The sequence below is a fragment of the Diabrotica undecimpunctata genome, chromosome 8, assembly GCF_040954645.1.
Source record: "Diabrotica undecimpunctata isolate CICGRU chromosome 8, icDiaUnde3, whole genome shotgun sequence".
NCBI classification, from domain to species: domain Eukaryota; kingdom Metazoa; phylum Arthropoda; class Insecta; order Coleoptera; family Chrysomelidae; genus Diabrotica; species Diabrotica undecimpunctata.
Genome location: NC_092810.1, coordinates 91,807,379 through 91,827,987, shown reverse-complemented (window position 1 = coordinate 91,827,987; position 20,609 = coordinate 91,807,379). Strand labels below are relative to the sequence as shown.

General features: G+C 33.5%; 2 protein-coding genes across 2 annotated transcripts in view; one reads left to right on the top strand and one right to left on the bottom strand.

Annotated features, from left to right (window-relative positions):
• The window catches only part of LOC140447769 (LIM domain only protein 3), a 1,475,576-nt gene that overhangs the window by 478,344 nt on the left and 976,623 nt on the right, over positions 1–20,609 (bottom strand). The gene's annotated exons all lie outside the window — the stretch shown is intronic.
• Positions 831–1,364, top strand: LOC140448999 (uncharacterized). Its single transcript, XM_072542139.1, has one exon. The coding sequence runs from the start codon at positions 831–833 to the stop codon at positions 1,362–1,364; it is 534 nt and encodes a 177-aa protein (XP_072398240.1).

Genomic DNA, 20,609 nt, shown 5'->3' with positions numbered 1-20,609 from the left:
GGAAAAAACCCTTAATTTTGCAGTAATTTATAAATATTAATAACTTTGTTCTTTGCATAATGGCATCTAATATAACTACTTAAAAGTATGGCAGTTAATGAGTTATTAAAGTGTGCTTAACTTCAAATAGATTAAAAAAATAATTTATAAGTTATTAAATTTGTTTATTTCGGAGAGAGATTATTTAAACAACTGTTCTTGCCCAGATACTCTTTCTAGAGGTATTCTGTAAATTGAAATCGATTCTATAAGGGTACATTTTTAAGGTGTAATAAAAAAACTGCAATATTTTATTAAATTTGTTATTAAAAAGCAGTTTGAAAAAGGACTGACTTTTTAACTTATAAACAATTATAAGATATTTATTATATCATACGCTTGTTACTAGGCTCAATAAAAAGCTCGTAAAAAAGCACTTTTCAAAATAATACAAAACCTTCTATTCATAAAACGAAATTTTTTCAATATACCCTAAAACTTAAGCTTTAGAGAATCGATTGCAAATTACAAAATACCTATAGAGTCACTGTTTAGACAAGAGCAGTTTTTTGAGATATTCTATTTTGTTGCAATGTTTGCGATTCGACAATGTGCAAATTAGAGTAGAAAGAAAACAGATCGATAAATTGGCAGCAATTAGAGGTATATTTGATCAACTCGTTGTCAACTGTAAGACACACTATATACCCAGTCAACATCTTACAATAGACGAAAAACTGGAATCGTTCAGGGGACGTGTGTCATTTTTTCAATACATACCGAATAAGCCAGCGACGTATGCCTTAAAAGTATTTGTGCTAGTGGATGCTAAAACTTACTACTATCTAAACATGAAAGTTTACGTCGACACACAGCCAGAAGGACCTTTCCGACAAAGTAACAATCAGCAAAACATAGTTGAACGTTTGATTGGGCCAGTTTCTGGTACTAAACGCAATATTACTTTCGATAACTGGTTTACCAGTTATCCGCTCATGATCAATCTACTTCAGACTTATCATCTTACATCTTTTGGGATAGTTAGGAAGAAGAAAAGGCAAATTCCAACAGCACTTCTGAACACACGAGGAAGAGAAATTTGCATTTCAAAATTTGCCTTCAAAGAAGATGTAACGGCTGTCTCATATGCGCAAAAAAAGTCAAAAAATGTAATCCTCTTTTCTACATTGCATCATGATGATACTATAATTGAAGAAACTGGTGAAAAGAAATTTCCTGAAATTATCGACTTTTACAATTCAACCAAAGGCGGTGTAGACACATTGGATGAGCTATCTGCTAATTACAGCGTATTAAGAAATAGTCGTCGTTGGATTTTGACACTATTTTTTTCGTTTTTGAATACAGCTGGAGTGAATGCTTAAGTTATATATAAAACAAATTCAAAAAACAATAAATTAAAAAGACTAATTTTTTTTTAAAGAACTGGGTGTGCAGCTGATTTCTGAGTTTCGAAACAAACAAAGACAACATCCATCCTTGCGTCGACCACTACGTGATAATCAGCAACCAGAGGTACATCAGTTGGGACCTAAGCGACGTAGAACAAGCAGTAGATGTTCTGTTTGTCCAAGAAGTAAAGATGGGAAGACTTTTTACATGTGCATGCGATGTGATACTCCAATTTGTTTGGAACACGCAATAATGACGTATTTAAATTGCGACAATTTTGAGGAGTCGTAACTTTTTATTTTTCAATGTATTTTGACATTTTTTTTCTTTAGTTTGTAGAATCTTAGGCTATAAGTTTATTAAGAGTTGTGTGATTGACAACATTTTTAATAATATCTGAGTGTATTATTGTTCACTCGTGTTTTTTGACTAGCATAATTGCAATATGTTGGATAAATGATGTTTAACATTTAAATATTAGATTTTTACAGTACCATATTTAATTTATTTGAATTTGAATTTGAATAAATAAGTAAAAAACCAAGATTAACCATTTTAAATGAATAAATTTAAAAATTATAACTTACTGCGTTAGTTTAGTTTGGGGTATGACATACCCCAGAACACCTCTTGTGCTAATTTATCTAGGCACACTAACGCAGGGTTAAGGCTGGAGTTTTACACAAAATTATTACATCTAAAAATGTATCGAGACGAGCCAAAATAAATATATACAAAACATTTTTAAGACCGACAGTACTCTATACAATCGAAACATGACTGATAAACCAAACAGCATAAGAAGCAAAAATAAGAAAGGAAAATATTGAAAAGAATTTTTAGAGGTAATAAAGAGTCTTTATAAAGAGCTTGCGATATCAGAAGTTGCTAAAGCTTCAAGATTGAGTTGGTTAGGGCATTTAGAAAGAATGAAAGAAGAAAGAATGAGAGAAGACAGAATGAAAGAAGAAAGAATATCAAAAATTTTTAAAAATACAGAGATGGGTGACAAAAGAAGAGTTGGTCGACCAAGAAAGAGATGGTCAGACAAAGCAGAAACGGACCTTAAAGAGAAAGGTATAAGAAATTGGAGAGGAAGAACTAAGGACCGCAAACAATAAAGAGCAATTGTGAAGCTATGGGCCTAAAGGGCCTGAGCTAGCATTCTATATATTGTCATAATTTTTAATTCCCATAAATGAATTTTCATAAATATCGTGTAAATATTGTCCAATATATAGATAGTGTTGCTCGTTGTGAAACAGCCTGTACATAATTATATATTAATCCGACGAAAAGAAGAAGACGAAACGTCACGAGACGAAAAGAAGTAGACTTGACAGACGAAAAGAAGAAGAGGATCTGTCCACCCTTCACACCTACCCACCTGCCACACCTGTCCATCTGGCGTACATCACAGGATATCGCTTTGTCCCACGCTCGACAAAATTATTTAGACAATTTGCTTAAATACTTTCTGACTTTAATAGATTACCACGTAAAGAAGAAGTGTAACAGGCAACAGGTAATCTTCCACATTGCTGGTAATAAGTTGACCTATCTGAGGTGATCAGTATACGGATATCCAGGAGATGCCGGTGATCAATTTGCTATATCTCGGACGGTCTAATAATTTGATGAGTGGCTATAACGTGATGAGTTCGTACACGTCCTTTATTATAACATCCAAGTTATCCTACGTGATAGTTTTCAGTTCTTAGACAAAATAAATGACAGTATCAAAGAAAAGAAATAAGAAATAGACATAATATAGGTAAATATAAATTCAGAAAACATTCAGGTTTAATGTAAAAGTACAAATAATAAGATATCAAATAATAAATATAATGAAATTTAATTCAGAAGCTAGATTAGAAATATTAAGAACTAAAAGACTACTGAAATCAATAGAAATAAGATACTTCATTTAAGTAGGAAAGGAATGCATAAGACATACATGCAAGGTCGAAAATATTAATAAATAGAGGTACTTAAAGATTGCGTCTAGGAATAAAACATGGAGATCGATGACGAAGATCAAGAGAGAAAAAAAAACGACACTACTATATATAAAAGACATGTCAGAAACACAAAAGGATAGAAAACAGAATACAACACTATATCTGTTGATATTTTTTTTATTTATATTTAAAATAAATACCTCACGATGGATAACAAATAACAATTCCAGCGGAATGTATTCCTCCCCCTCGTTTGTACTTCCGTGTCCGACGTTTAGCAAAGTATAACACACAAACTAATCAGAACAAACGTAAACGAAATATTTTCATTACATCTGTCCTCTCATCCCACAGGAACCATATATCATTAGGTAAATTCTTCCCGGGCAAACAGTATACAGCCGTAATTGTATTTAAATACCGACCAAATATATTAAATGTATAAATTAGGGTTCTTCACAATAGAGCCACCCCTCGGGCTACAAAATTAGGGGGTTAAATTTATCACCTGACCCCCAGGTTTATATTCAGTGACGTGGTTAGTGGGAAATAGTATACACTTATTCTAAGGATGTTAGTAAAAGATGAAATATTTATTATAGAAACGTTTGCACAATACAACCTAAAAATGAAAATGGACTGTATAATCAGTTAATTTCATAAAGGGAATTTTTAATTAAACTTATGCACATTATGGAGTTTGTGAGCAGTGTCCAGGAAGTACACTTGATCTGACTTTAAGTTGTTTTCTAAAATTCTAAGAGAATTTTTACGTATCGGATTGATGGTTGTACTAACCTTTTTGCTTGCTGATTACTTTGAAGTAGACTACACTTAGTTCATTTTCAATTTTCTGACACCGCCCAGTATGCGGCTTTTTGGAATACCACAGAATCGTTCTGATCTGAGAAAAGGAGTACTAACTCTTTGTTTAGAAAGACAAAGAGTTAGTCAAACATCTCTTTACCAACTATTCCTTATGTCCTATAACAAACCTGTAACAAAGTTGTTTACGGGATTTTGTGCAGTTCCAAGCTTTTACAAATTCACAAGTTGTAAATATCTTTAGTGCAGCTTGACTGTTAGAAGTAATAAATATTTTTGCCAAATTGAGACATTTTACAGACACTTTTAAGCACATAAATCTATTGCTAGTCATAATATTGTACGAATTGCACGTTGTTCTGTTAAAATATTGTACGAATCTCCCTGAAAGGTATTGATATTCTAGTGTTATGATCACTAATTCCTATTCAAACTCCTTTATAGTTAAAAATATTGTTTTATAATGTTGATGTGGACAACTTAATGGAGTGTGTTGTTTCAAACCTTAAAATCCCAGCTTCCAGTCAGGTTACCAAGTTTTAGATATTGAACATGTGTTAGCCTACATGTACTTTCTAGTGCGATTATGATAGTATAGGAAGAAGGTCCAGAATTACCCCTAAGGCTACAGTGTGCCACGATCTCATTACTATGCAAGTGAATCTTTGCATTGTTTCAAATTCTATGATTGTCTTTTTTTCCTAATAAGTAAACGTAAATCTGACAACTGTTATATAGGACCAATAGATTATTTTAGATTGCAAACTCCATAATTTGGTACCTAAAGCGCCTTTGTTGCTTAAGGTAATGAATATAAGATTAACATTTTGCGTAAGTTACCTATCAAGGAAAACTCTTGGATAATTAGCTTAACATAACAATTTTCATATTATTCGATTCACAATTGGGGTTGAATTGTTTAATCAAACGACTGTCGTAGTAGGGTAATTTAATGAAATTTCTTCTTTCGAACATCAGGTAGTTACTTGATTTAAGTTTACTTCAAAATATTTGTAGATCATACTCCCGCCAATTGGCTGACTACAGGTTTTATTACCTATTATAAGGTAATCGGTATAAGAGTCCTCAGGATTTCGACAAATTTGTTATATATTAGATCTCTGTAAACAACCGATTAACCTTTTGTTTTGCCCCTGTTTTGCGCGGGAATCGACCGACCAGACCTGCGAAGGTGAAGCACGGAGTATACCGAGCGCTTCAGCAGTCATTTGACGACAGACATTTGATGTTCGGTATAAAAAAGCGCTCACACGACGACCTGCGGCTAAAATCCAGAAAAGGGTGGCGTTCCCGTGGAACCCCCAGGTTGGTATACTACCAAACCAAACATACCGACTAATTTAAATTACGACTGGAGGACATGGGCAATGCTGAACACAAATGAGATTAGGTGTGGCCGCTGTAAAGACTAACAGAGCAGGATGTGGCCAGCTCGATAAAAATGACACCTTATGTACGGGCGAACAACGAGAAGACATGGACCATCTGCTTCAGTACAACCAGTGCCCGTTTTCATGCACGATGGACGACCTGTGCAAAACCAACACAAAGGCAATAAACTGTGATCGATTCTGGACCAAACACTTGAAATGATCACGTTTGGACACGAAAACGTAAGTATTATTAAAAAGTAAGTAAGGGTCTTATTTACACCTGTATTGTATTGTCTCATATCAAGCTAAGACACAATCAGTGTGTCTACGCGGAGCACTGGGCAGCTTCATTTCCGAGCTCCTCTCCCTAAATGCTCAGTCTCAGACCGACACGGTTTTGTAGGTACACTTCTTCTTCTTCTTCTTCTTGCTCTTTGTAAGCAATTCTGCTTGTTCGTTGGTGAAAATATACCACAATGAAAGGTTACCACTCCATCTTTTGCGTGGTCGTTCTATATTTCTTTTACCGATGTGGGATTTATCTCTTGCTATTTTATGTGGTTATTTCATTTTTTTTCTGTTTAGTATCCATTTATTTATACATGTATGTTACATTTTTTTAAAGTCTACTCCTTTTTCAATCTCTCAGCGTATTTTCTGTAATTATTCTCAGCACTCTCATCTCTGCCGTTTCCAGTAGCCTTTGCGTTATGGCTGTGTCGGGTCTTGTTTTTATGCATCTATTATTATTGATCTTACACTAGCTTTGTAAATTCCTGACTTCATCTCAGTGTTAATATATCGGTTTCGCCATAAGGTGTTATTAAGACAGCCTACCAGTCTATTTAGTTTTTGTACTGGATCTCTCAGCTCTTACTTTGTTGTCCAGGTCTACATAGCTGGACAGAATAATTCCAAGGTATTTTATTTCAATTATCTTTTTAATACTGATGCCATCTATTTCTATTTTACATCTAATTGGTTCTTTGCTGATAACTATTGTTTTAGTTTTCTGAGTTGAGATTGTTATATTAAATTCTTTTGTTCTTATGTTAAATCTGTGGGATAGTCTTTGTAGATATTTTATCTTGGGCTATCAATATTGCGTCACCTGCTGAACAAAGTATTTTTACTTCTTTGTTTCCTATTCTGTATCCTCTTTCTTTGTTGACACTTTTAATAATTTCATCCTGATTAAATTGAAGAAAATAGGGCACAATGAATAAAAGGCGGTATACTACTGGCGTTAAATTAATAATACGTTCGCAGAGCTGCTGGAATTTTTTTAGACCTAAACTTCTTAGAACCAAATTGCTAGAACAAAAACGCCGAGTCTATTAACACACCTAGTCAGAATAGTGAGTCGTGAATATGTGTGGATGATATGTGTTTGAGACTTTAAGGGCAGAGACGAAACACATAAAGTCTAGACACTACATATTGCTTATTTGGATATATAACTGAGAATATAAAATCCGTAATTTGTATTCGAAGCGATGCTGTGAAAAAACGAATTAAGAAACACTTTTCAGAACAAAGGACACAAAAATCGATACCTATGTAATATAGACCCTTAATTTGAAGGCAAAATTTTTTGCCAACACAATGGTTGTGCTTCCGGTCGATGCCGTTGCCGTACGCCAATGTCGGCTTCCCTATTTTATTATTCAATTTTCGTCTGCATTCTGTAATATTCAATTTAGTCATATTGTGTGCTTGAATTGCTTCTATTTATATGGATATATTGAAATTGTACAGCTCAATTAATACACACATACGTGCGAGAGAGAAGTGTTCAGTCCAATGAATTCGGAATAAGCACATTCGCGCAGAAAACAGAAGCCCAACAAAAAAATACAGACTAGAGCGACGGGGAACTTTAGGCCAGTTTCATTACAACTTGATAATTATTTTTTATATTAATAATATGCATATGTACTCTAGCTCTATACAAAAATCCACAATTACCGTCAATCTCGTTCACGAAAACAATCCATTGCTATCTAATTTATATAGAATAAAATAGAATCTCATTCTATTTTATAAAATGGGAAGTTCGTGTCAGAGCTGTTAAACTAAGAATAGATGTGATGATAACCAACCTCCGACAACAGAAGGAACTATAAGAAGCAGAGTAAGCTTGAGGAAAATGATCTGATTTTAGAAAAAGTTCATTTTAATGATATTTTTGTTTAATATTGTTTTTTATATATATTTCATATATATATATATATATATATATATATATATATATATATATATATTATAATCGTTTATAATTTCAGCAGTTATATTTATTCTGGTCGGGAACATCATGCACCGACGTTATATTATTTATAATGAGGCAGGTGCAAGAGAAATTATATCAATGCAAATTGCAGAAATACAACAAAACAGGCATATCTATGTTTCGTAGACTTTAAGAAGGCATTTGACCGAATCAAATTAACGGACGTTATCCACTTATCGTACGCAAGAGAGATACCTCTAGAAATAATCAAAACGATCGAAAATAATTACCAAAACAACACAATAAAAGTCAAAGTGGAAGAAGAACTAATCGACCCTATTGAAGCTGGCAATGCGATAAGACAGGAAGACTCCCGAGTACTCTATTGTTCAACCTGATTATGGATGAAATAATAAAAAGTAAGAACTAGAAAAGGATAGGAAATGGGAGAAAAACAACTTAAAATAGTCTGCTATGTAGACGACGCAATACTCTCAGAATAAAGACGATTTACAACGTATGCTGCACCAATTTAATATAACTGCCTGAAAATTTAATATGTTAATTTCCCAAAAAAAAAAAGACAAAATGCATGGTTACAACAGCAAATTTACTAAGATTTAAATTGGAGCTGGAAGCTCAAATAACAGAACAAGTGATGGCGTTTAAATATCTGGGCATCACATTATCTAGCTACGGAAAGCTCGAAACTGAAGTGGAAGATCAAGTGAATAGAGCAAACAGAGCCGCAGGCTGCCTGAATGGAACAATATGGATAAATAAAATATCGGGAAAGAAATTAAAAGTAGAATTTACAAAACAGTCATCAGACCAATATTGACATACACGGCAGAAACACGACCTGAGACAGAGAGGACAAAAAGGATGTTAGAAACAGCAGAGATGAAAACACTTATAAAAATTGATGGCAAGATACTATGGGACAGAGCTACAGGTACATATATAAGCAGTAGATGCACCGTGGAGTACATCAGGAACTGGGTAAGAAATAAAAAAGTAGAATGGAACAATACTCTAAGCCGAATGACAACAAATAGAGTAGTACAGACAGCAAGAGTCGGTTTTTCAATAGGAAGAGGATCATTAGGAAGACCACGAAAACGATGGAATGACAACTAACTGGAGGCACATTGAAAAACAAAAAAATTCATGTCTACATAAAAAGGCAAAAGAGAAAAAAAAGAATAAGATATTTATTCTGTGATAAATATCAGAAATAAAAACGGAGACTTTCTGACCGACCTCTGCAGCATAAACGAGATACGTATTAATTATACATTTTTTTTTCACAAAGAACAATACAAATAAACTTTTGAAAACAGTAGAGGACAAAGATCTATGATAGACTATATTTTGTCGAATAGAGAGTTACAGCCCTCTCAAATCTTGGACGTAAAAGCACTAACATCAGCAGAAATATGAAACGATCATAAATTGGTATTGTGCAAAATCCGAATGAAAACACATATATATATGATAAAAAAAACACCAGAATACACCACAAAGATAAAAGACAAAAGCTTACAGGATGACTCCACAAGACCCCTATTCTAACAAAGAATAACCGGAAAAAGCAGAAACACATGAATCACAGAAAGTGTGAAAGAGTCAAAAAAAGTTGGGCAAAAATTAAGTCTAATATCTTAACCTCTGCCAAGGAAGTTCTTGGTGAAAAAAAAAAAAATAAATAAAAATAAATCGTTCCCAAGGCAAAGAAGTCCCTGGTTTTGTACAGAAGTAAAGGAAATATGTAAAGAAAAGCCAAAAGCTTATCTGAAATACATGTCAACCAAAACACAAGAGACACACCATAATTACAAAACAATTAAAACGAAACATATGCACTTGTAAGAAAAATAAAAAATGATCACTGTGAATGCTTTAAAACACGATTTTTACACCACTGGGGTACGCAAAGAACTTAAAGGTGGTACTCTATAAACTAGAATAAACGAAGAATTTTAATAAAATTTAGTAACAAAATGTTATCTTTTACGTTGTGCATGGCAACGCTGTGAGTTTAAACCCACAAGCGCGTAATGTCTTATTCATTGTTGGCAAAATGGAATCACGGAAAATTGTCACCGCCCTTGATTCACGTCTATTCACGTCATCAGTTTCCTCGTAACCATCAGTCGTTGTAGTTGGTTTTGTCGAAACGAGTAATTTGCTGTTTCTTGCTAATTTTTGCATATAGAAAATGGATAAGTGCCTTAAAAAAGATAACAAAACATCTGAAAATCCTGGTACATCGAGCTCCATTTCAGAGTCGGAGCCTGTAAAGGGTGATAACAAAAAGAGTTCTTTCAAAAAACTAAAAGTGGAGGTTAGGAAATATGATCTAATCTTGAATACATTAATATGGGATTTACATTTACGAATATAAATGATGAGCCAAGTCCCCAATTTGTAATCTGTTCGGAAATTGTTTCTAACCAGTGTATGAAACCTCTATTAAAACGCCACTTCAATACAAAACATTCAGTGTTGGAAAATAAACCTAAGGATTATTTCGTTCGGAAGTTAACGGAGATGAGAGGCACAAAAAAATTAATGTCGAATTTCACCGGCAGCAACCAAAAAGCAGTAGAGGCATCCTTCCTCGTGAGTTTAGAAATTGCGAAGTGTGGAAAACACATACCATCGATGAAGAACTAGTTATGTCTGCCGCACAAGATATGGTAACGTGTATTTTTGGGGAGAATTTAGGTAAACAGCTTAGTATTATACTATTATCCAATGATACCGTACGTCGTAGGATTGAAATAATGGCATTCAATTTTAAAGAAGAATTGGTAAACCGGATAAAAATTAGTATTTTTTTTGCAACATAACTTGATGAGAGCACATATGTAACAAACTATGGTCAGCTTATGGTTTATGTGCGATATATATTTCAAACCAAAATCGAAGAAGAGCACTTATTTTGTGAGGCGTTAACGGAACAAACTATTGCCGAAGAAATATTAAAGAAAATCAATGATTTCTTTGTGGAAAATGGACTAGACTGAAAACAATGCGTTGGTTTCTGTTCGGATGGTTCACGAGCCATGACCATGACATCGGTTACTAGATGGATTGTGGCTCACAACACTAGCTTACTTAACAGACATATAATTGATTAAATGACCTAAACTGAAGCTTACAGAGTAAATCACATAATCAATTTTCTGTAAACGACAAAATAAATGCTTTTATCAAGAAATGTTATATGATGAAAAATAGTGTTTCAAACAAAGACTTGCAGTCGTTTACCAATTTAGAAAATTTTGTCGTTGAGCATGAAATAAAGATTAAAGGCTATGCTGTTTCTTTGGATACGATAGCCATTTATTTTGGATAGCATTCCTGAAACATTAAAACAGGATGAAAAATAGTCTTTCATAGAACTATTTTGTAATGGGGGTTTGAAAATAGAGTTTTCAAAATTAAAATTAGCCAAATTCTGGCTAAATTTTAAAAATGAATATCCAACCTTATCAAAAAAAGTATTGTTATTTTTACTTCCTTTTACGACCACCTACCTATGTGAAAATTGATTTTCTGCTATGACGCTAGTAAAAAATAAATTTTGCGGTAGGCTTAATCTTGATCCAAATTTACGAATGAAACTAAACACAATTGATTCTGATATCGATTCAATGGTTGTAGCTATGCAGAACCATCAATCTCACTGAATTTTTGTACTGGGTTAGACTGTTAGTTTTATTTTGTAACTTTTATAATGCTCTTTTTTAAATACATTTTTGCCAAAATTAGTAAATTTTATTATCTATTTTTTTAATATATAATACGCGATTGACACAGAATTTATATAAATGGTACGTCTAAAAAAAGTTTGAGAATCGCTGCTATAGAACAAAGATCGATGATAGATTATGTGATCAAAATCAGAAAAATACACCATAAACATATAGTTTCAGTAAGAAGCCTGACTTCACTTAATATTAGAAGCAAACACTCTGTGGTACTTGGCAAAATCGGATTCAATGAAATATGTAAAGAGAAGATGAAACGAAAGAAGACAAAAGAAATAATAAAATCCACAAGGAAACTAAGTTCCTGTAGCTGGCTGTATACCATGTATCACAAAAAATTTATTAAAATCCTTTATAAAAGGTATATGTTAAAAAACAAAATCGGGCTATATCAAAACAACAAAACGTTTTCGGAAAATATATTCCATCATCAGTGTCTAGGTGTACATGTTTTGAGTCTGGGTTAAAACCCGTTAAAAGTTATTGGTTTAAATTTATTTTACATTATTAGATCTTATATGTTAAGATGACATATAAGTTAAGATTATAATGTTAACATGATATATTAACATATAAGATCTAATAATGTAAAATAAATTTAAACCAATATCTTTTAACGGGTTTTACCCAGATATTTAGTGGCTCAAAACATGTACACCTGGACACTGATGATGGAATATGGATTCCGAAAACGTTTTGTTGTTTTGATATAGCCCGATTAGGTTTTTTAACATACACCTTTTATAAAGGATTTTAATAAATAGTAAAACTTAAAATATGAAGACACCACTCAAAACCCTAATATCAAAAAGAGCTTAAAAGGCAGAAGACAGAATTGAAAAATATCAAAAATGAAAGCAATGTAGAAACAAGCTGACGAAAACTTGGGACAAATATTTTGGAGACTGCCCGGAACAATCACATTTACTTCAGTCACTCTGGTTATTCACCTCCCTTTTTTTCGGACTAAATCGATATACTTGAAATTTGGTGAGTTGATGGAAAAGTGCTCAAATCACAAAAGTTATATAATGATGCTGTTTGCTTCTACCCCATGGGTGGTTACCATCCCTTCTCGGGGGTCGAAATTCATTTGCTCAAAATAATCACGTGAGTCAATAGATGATAGTCAACTTTTGTTTTATAGAGTTTTTTCAGAAAGTCATTACTGTTTGAGCTATTTATGGTTAAAAAAAGTCACGTTTTTAACAATTTTTCATAAATAAGTCAAAAAATAATATGCCTTTGACGAAAAAGTATACAAAACAAAACGAAATTTGGGTTTAGGAATAAGAATCGGACATTTGCCAAAGTATGACTAGTAGATCTTGTCTCTATTAGATACATAAATTTACCCATTGAATAAATTTACTTTTAAGATCCCATTTGACAGATCGATATTTTTAAGTTAAAAGAGCTCGAAAAATCACTAACCTGTTTCCAATATATTCGGTAGTTCCACCTTGAAGCATACTAGGGCCCAACTCTATATTTAATACACACAACAAATCTCCCAACAATCGCTATATACAGCTATGACACTATAGCAACAGAAGCATCGCAGGGATCACAAAACTATTGCTTATTTTTCAAGATGGAACATATTACATCATACTTTTTATTCTACTGGGAGTAAAAAATATACAACGATTACGCGACTAGCATTGTGGTACTATTCACCCGATAATCAATGGAAAAATCGGAGAGCAAAGGTGTATTCTAGTAAATGTAATTGTCAAGATTAATATTATTTTGTATACATACGCCATGAACTAGACGAAAATAAAAATCTCATTCCCATTATGAGAGGAGTTATATCTTCAAAGCGTTTTAATCTATCCATAAAAGACGTCGTCAAACTACAAATTGGTCAATATGGGTATCAACGTTAATGCAACAAGTTAAACCACCTCAGGTTCGCTAACGAAATCGTGATTATAGCAAGCACGTTCCAAAAATTACAAATTATCATGGAGCAACTCGCAGACAGCTCTCAATATGTCGGGCTAAAAATGAACATAAAAAGCAATGACTAACACAGACGCCTTCAGACGTATAACTATATGGCAGTGATATAAAACATTATTGATTTGGAAAACTTATTAGAACACTTAAGAACCGTCAAATACTTTAATTCTTAAGAAGCAAATGTTTAACCAGTGTATCCTTTCTACTATGACATATTGAAGGCAAACCTGGACAATAACCAAGGCCAATACGAATAAACTAGCCACCTCCAAAAGGACAATGAAAAGGGCAATATTAGGTATAATACTGTCAGATAAAAGGAGAAACGACTGGGTAATATCAAAAACAGTCAAGGATTACACAACAAAAATTGTCAAATTCAAATGGAGCTTTGCAGATCACACTGCTAGACAAAGAGACCAACTTTAGAACGCCATAATACAGCATTGGAGACCTTACAAAGGTGGGCGATCAAGAGGAAGCAAATGAGATGGGCAGATGACATAAAAAGAATAGCCGGGACAAATAATTTTGCTCATGATAGAGATCGACGAAAGGAGCTGGAAGAGACATATGTCAAAAAATGGACGAAACAGGCTAAGAGAAGAAGAAGAAATACATACACTAATTATGCGTCAATAAATATCATATTTCTACTTATTGTATGTGTAAATAAATTTAAAAAAAATTAGAATTTTCGTTTTAAGGGGATATAAAGAGAGTAAGCATGAGAAAAAATATTCACAGTTCACTTTGTACTGGCCTACAAAAGGTAAGTATGAAAAAATAATACTGTTGTAAATGATGGATGGTTGGGGTTATTTCTCATTAAAAATCTCCCATTTTCGTACACCTGAGGTGTAAAAAGATTTAATTGACGAACCATCTAGTAAATAATGTTTTTCGTGTGTGTAGAATTAAAAAATAAGATGTTTCCCATTTTTAATTTATATTTTCTAGTTTAATTTTTAATATGTTAATACTATTTATATATTGCTAACTTCTTCTTCTCACTAACGAATATTAAATATGATAAATTACTCGTTAAAGATTATTTACTAGAGTTTCATCTATAATATACAAATGAATCGCAACATGTGTTGTTCAGCGCATAACTCAACAACGCATCGACCAATCTTAACAATTCTTTTTTTAAAATGTTTCATGACCTCTAAGGATGGTTTTTACGACAAGAAAAATTCGAATAATTTTCGGGAAAACCCAAAAACAGCCCTTTTCTTTTTCCCATGCGAATATTTTCTAACTAAATGTAGAGTCAATTTGAACTTTATTGCTATTCAATAAAGTTTATATTAAATTACAAGCACTCACTGTTGTCTAAACAATGTAGGTGTGTTCCTTTTAATAAATTTCACAGGGGGCCAAAATAAGACGAAAAAACAACTTTATTTTTACACTCCGTATATGGGTAAAACATTGACATTTCCCAGAAAACAATAACACAGTTATTACTTAGAAGTAGATCTGCAATGATCTTTTTTCCATAAATAAATAAAATCTTTTATAAATAAATAAATGAATAAAAATAAAATTTTTCCATAAATCTTTTTTCCATACAAATATTTTCAAACTAAATATAGAGTAAATTTGAACTTTATTGCTATTCAATTAAGTTTATATTAAATTACTAGCGGACCCGACAGACTTCGTTCCGCATGATGCTAGGGCGGTGTATGAGGGTCAGCTCGGGTGACCTAAGTATCTTCATTTCCACGAATTTTGGCCACCCTTTTGGACCCACTAAAATCGCCGACTGGGATGTTTGCCAGAGGGCTTCAAAGTAAGAGGGGAACTTAAAGTTCAAATCTGATTGAAAAATAATCTAAAGGGATAGTGGGAACCTAAAGGTGACAAATATTTATAAAGTGGGTGCTTCAATGACAAAACATAGAGATAATTAATTATTTATTATCCAGATTCAGCCATACCGCTCACACTCCCTCTAAGGGGAAAATTCACTCATCCCAGATACCTACGGTATCAAAAGGATTGAGCTCTGGTGGGACTCTTTCCGTGTTATCGAGCCCTAGGTGACTTGGTATGTTGAAGTATCTCCCAAAAATTTTCGTACACATCTGGACGTCGCGAAGAGTACAACTTTCTGCATGGTCTTATATATATGTTCATTTAGACCCAGCTGTTTTATGTTCTCTAGGAGGTTTTTGGGAATAACGCCAGTAGTAAATAAAATAATAGGTACTGTCTGGGTACTTACCATTCTCCATTGTCTCCTGATTTGTATTTCTAGATCTCTGTACTTGGCGATATTTTCGTTGTATTTCATACGTAAATTATTGGTGTTGGGTATCGCCACACTAATAAGTGTTGTTTGCATAGTAATTTTATTATCTAGTATGAGATCCGGTCTATTATGCGCCACTGGTTGGTCTGTAAGCACAGTGCGGTCCCAGTATAGCTTGTAGTTGTCATTTTTAAGCATCCCTCTGTCAGGGACGTATTGATAATAAGGAAGATGGTCGGTTTGGAGAAGTCCCAGTTTGTCAGCTAGTTCTTGGTGGATAATCTTTCCTACTGAGTCATGTCGTTCTTTATAATAGGTACCGACAAATGACTGGCAGCCACCGGTAAGATGTTGGATGGTTTCTTGGGCTTGACATCCATATTGGCATTTGTCGTTTTGGACCTGAGGGTCTTTAACAATATATTTCAGGTAATTTTTGGTGGGTATAACCTGATCCTGAATGGCGAGTAATGAACCTTCTGTTTCAGGGAACATCTTTCCTGATGTCAGCCAATAGTTCGACGCTATATTGTCGACATAGTCTTGACTGACTTCATTCGGATGTCGCCCGTGCAGAGGTTTACCCATCCAGATGCGCATTTTTTCGTTCTTTGTAAGATGGTGTATGCGAATTTCTTGTTCCCTGAGTTTGATCGGTGTTGTGTCATCTACTGCACAAATCGCGCGATGAAGAGTAGATGTCTCTTGCTCCTTTAGATTGTCTTTTTCTAATAATTCAATCTTTCTTTTTTCAAGCTGTACGAATTCATCATGACGAGCATTATAAGATGTGTTTGCTTGTTTTTTTGTTCTATGTATTATATCGTTTCTGGTTGTTGATGCTCTGCTAGAACACTGCGATGCAGTTTCCTCCAAAATAATTGGGTCTGGAGATTCTGCAACTTCATTACTGTCAGAAGTACTGTATTCGATATCAATATTTTTATCTCTTTGCGATTCTGATACTTGATCTTTTAAAAACATCATTTGTTAAAAAAAAGCTAAGAAGAAGTGGACTTATTTCCTCCTCCAATCCCACTCTTTGGTTTCGCCAATTTCCGGACTTCCCGAAAAAAAGGGTTCGTAGATTTTTCCATTTCATATGCACGAGCTGAACTGAAAAAAATAGTTGTACTTTAATAAAACTTTGTGTTTCAGGTTTTTAGCAAAAGGAGAATCATATCGATCTCTCGCTTTTATTTTCGCATAGGTGCAATTGATGGAAAGTATATCAGAATAATCCGTCCAGTTCACAGTGGTTCATCAAATTACAATTAACGCAGATGATACACGCAGCGAATAAAGTCGAAATGATTACCATCACTGAACGGCTAAGCCGGATAAGCGAAGAATTCGGACTTCACATCAACACCGGAAAAACAAAAATAATGATTGTAAACAGAGCAAATAATAATAATCTACTGCACATACACTAAGTGGCGAATTTCGAAGTGGTAGACAGATTTGTATATTTGGGCTCAACCTCAACAGCTAAACTGAATAAAATATAAAAAAACCAAACAATAACAAGCTTAGGTTGATAAATGCCCTTATTTTTCCCAATGCTATATACGCAGTTGAAACATGGACACTAAAAAAATCGATAGAAATAAGATCGAGGCCTTCAAAATGTGGCCTAAAAAAGAATTCTACGCATGTCCTAGACAGAACATAGAACCAAACTGTCAATTCTGGAAGAGCTTCATATAAAAGACAGGTTATTAAAAAAAATAGAACGAGCATACTTAATTTACTTCGACCACATAGCTAGAAGAACGAGGACTATGGAACTATTGGTAGTAGAATGAAAGGTAGAAGGCCGAAGACCAAGAGGAAGATCTCCAACACGATGGGCAGACCAAATGAAAACTCTGGTGGAAAAGTCCCTACATAAAGCCGTCTATATGGCATAGAATCACAGCGAAAGCAGGCAGAAAGCCAATAATATTTAGAGTGTCACCACGCCCTGACAAAGGCTCAAGGAATAAGGAGGAGGAATACAACATTTAAAAATTAATTATGTTCATGATTTTATAAGGCACTCATTGACGAAGATAACTGCAGAAAACTAGAGGGATGATGTGATTTATATAATTCAAGAAGAAAAGAAAATGTAGATTTGGATAACGTCATAGAAAGAACTTTAGAACCAATAGATTTCTTTAGACTTTTCCGATGATTTATATTATTACTGCGAAGAGTACGATGCCATATATCTATTTTTTATCTCTTATAAAGATATAAATTTACCTTAATCATAATAAAAATTGTAATAACTTAATCTTCACCAATGTTGCAATGATTATTCTTCATCACACTTGTTAACCTATATATAAACTTTACTATTATATTGAATTTTGGCTCCAAAGGGTAGTTATGTCAGAAAATATACAGATCTGTCTACTTTGCAATTATAATTTTTGGTATCATAGTATGATACCAAACAATACAGGACATTAAAAAATCCGGTGTAATAATAATCACTAATTTTGATATTTCGGTGATTAAGTTCATTTTTCAATACATACAATTTGTTTTGTTAGGTGACATCATGAAAATGTATTGACAATATATACGACTACTCCGGTATACACCATTAAGCTGATAAAGTCTGTCTTAACATCTATTCTCAGAACACCACTGTACTATTCACACCTAGGACTGGATGGACTTACGACCCGTGATACTGCCTCAATCTGCATATCAAGTGACTGCAGTGACGACTCTATTGATTTTAATGAAGAAATAAAATTGAATTGTATAGCTCTTCGATCCTGTTATCAGTCGTGAGTGTCGTGTTGTTTCAGATAAGTACCCACTTGAAACACTAACTGGATAATATATTACGTTTTTTAGTTTTTAAATACCGGAACATTCAAATTAGGAGTCATTAAGTTAAAGAAATGACTTGCCGGCTACTGGATTGGAAAAATCTTAAATGAAATCAAGTCCTATAAATTGAAACTGTAATTACAAGATTAGAGATTGATGAATTTATTTTTTATAATTACTTAGTAAAGAAGACTTTTTATTTGTGATAAATAATAAAAATACCGTGGCCGTCACTTTAAACAATATAAAACAAGAGCAAAAGCAAGAAGATAATAACACTAGAATCACTCAGTATTCGAACACTCGAAGTCAATTAAAAAATTTTACTAAGAAAAAGAAAAGTCTACTTAAGATTTAGAACATAAGAAGCGTAGAAATAATATAGCAAATACAAAACGATCCCCAATGAAACAAATTGGGTAATGAAAATCAAAGTTACTACGAAATATTTTGAAACGACTAGACGACTTCTACTAACACCCGAAACAGAGAGGATAAATAATTATAAATTGAAGAAAATAAAAATCAAACGAATTAGAAGATTTAAATCATATTGGAAAGGAAACTTGGATCAGATATCTTACAGAACTCTATAAGAGCAAACAGTAAGTAGAACCAGACAAATGAGAAGTAATAGTCGGTAGCAACGTGAAACTTAACATTAAAAATATAATAAGCACTTCAAATGTCAAAAAACAACAACAACAAGTCACGGCCAAGACGAGTTTCCAGACACAGAATGTGTTTGAGACTCATTTATTCCTAAGAGTTACAAACGTGTTACAGAGGAACAAAGTCGTTTAGATTTATAAGCCTAGCCTCCTTGCTCCGAAAAATGGTGTAAAGTATACTAAACACGTACATAAGAAGTGAAAACGTATCAAACCCTCCGCTTTACGAAAAACAATCTGCTTGTTTACATCATAGTGGGAATTTAGTTATCTATTTCGCAGGTTAGTCAAACACTATAGTAACAGCAAAATATTTTCCTCAATATGGATAATATTATCTTAACAATCAAACTTATTACCTCCACTGTGGTCACTAGTAGGTGACAATTTCTTTTTATTCATTTTAATATGCTATACATAATTTTGAGCGAACGCAGCTCAACTGCATATGTCTATTGCAAGATCTATCAAGAAAGCTAAAATGAGAGAGATTTCGTGGCCTAAAATATACGAATGATCTTAGAAACCATCTGGTGTTTAAAAGAAGGGTCTTCAGTAAGTTTGATTAAAACAATTAAGGAGAAAATTAAGAATTTAACCCCCTTTACTATAAATCAAATAACGCAATTATTCTTAAAATATGTTAAGTCAGGGTTATTGTTAATAGGAAACTTACGTGGAATGTGCACCTCGCAATTCTTCTTCTTCTTCGTCTGATTGCGCTACAACCCTTTGTGGGTCTTGGCCTGCTTAACAACGTTCTTCTATTCTTTCCTGTCGGATACTTTCCTTCGCCACTACTTGATGTCCATAGTTTTAAGATCTTCCTCTACATCGTCTATTCATCTTTTAAGAGGCCTTAGTCTTGTCCTAGATCATTGGGGTTTCCCTCTTTGGATTACTTTTATAGCTCGATTATCTGACATTATTTCTAATTGACCAGGACAGTTTAGCCTTTGTGACTTTACAAATCGCAATTATTATTCTTAAAATAACAAGGAACCTCTGGACGTGCCATAGGCTTTGTGATAAATTATATTATGTGACAGTCTGAAACGTAAAATGATATATTGGTCCTTTATCTGTATCTATATGGTATAGGTACCTTAATTTATTAGACTAATGATTAAAAAACACAACGAGGAGTAGAAATAGGGTTTAATAGTCTTAACACCAGACGCTCAATAGCTCCCGGAACTACTTATACAATATTTTAAGGTTTAATTACTAGCCATAGATTTTTGTACTGAAGAGAACCTCGGCAACACTCAACTCTGCAAAAATATTTATTGCC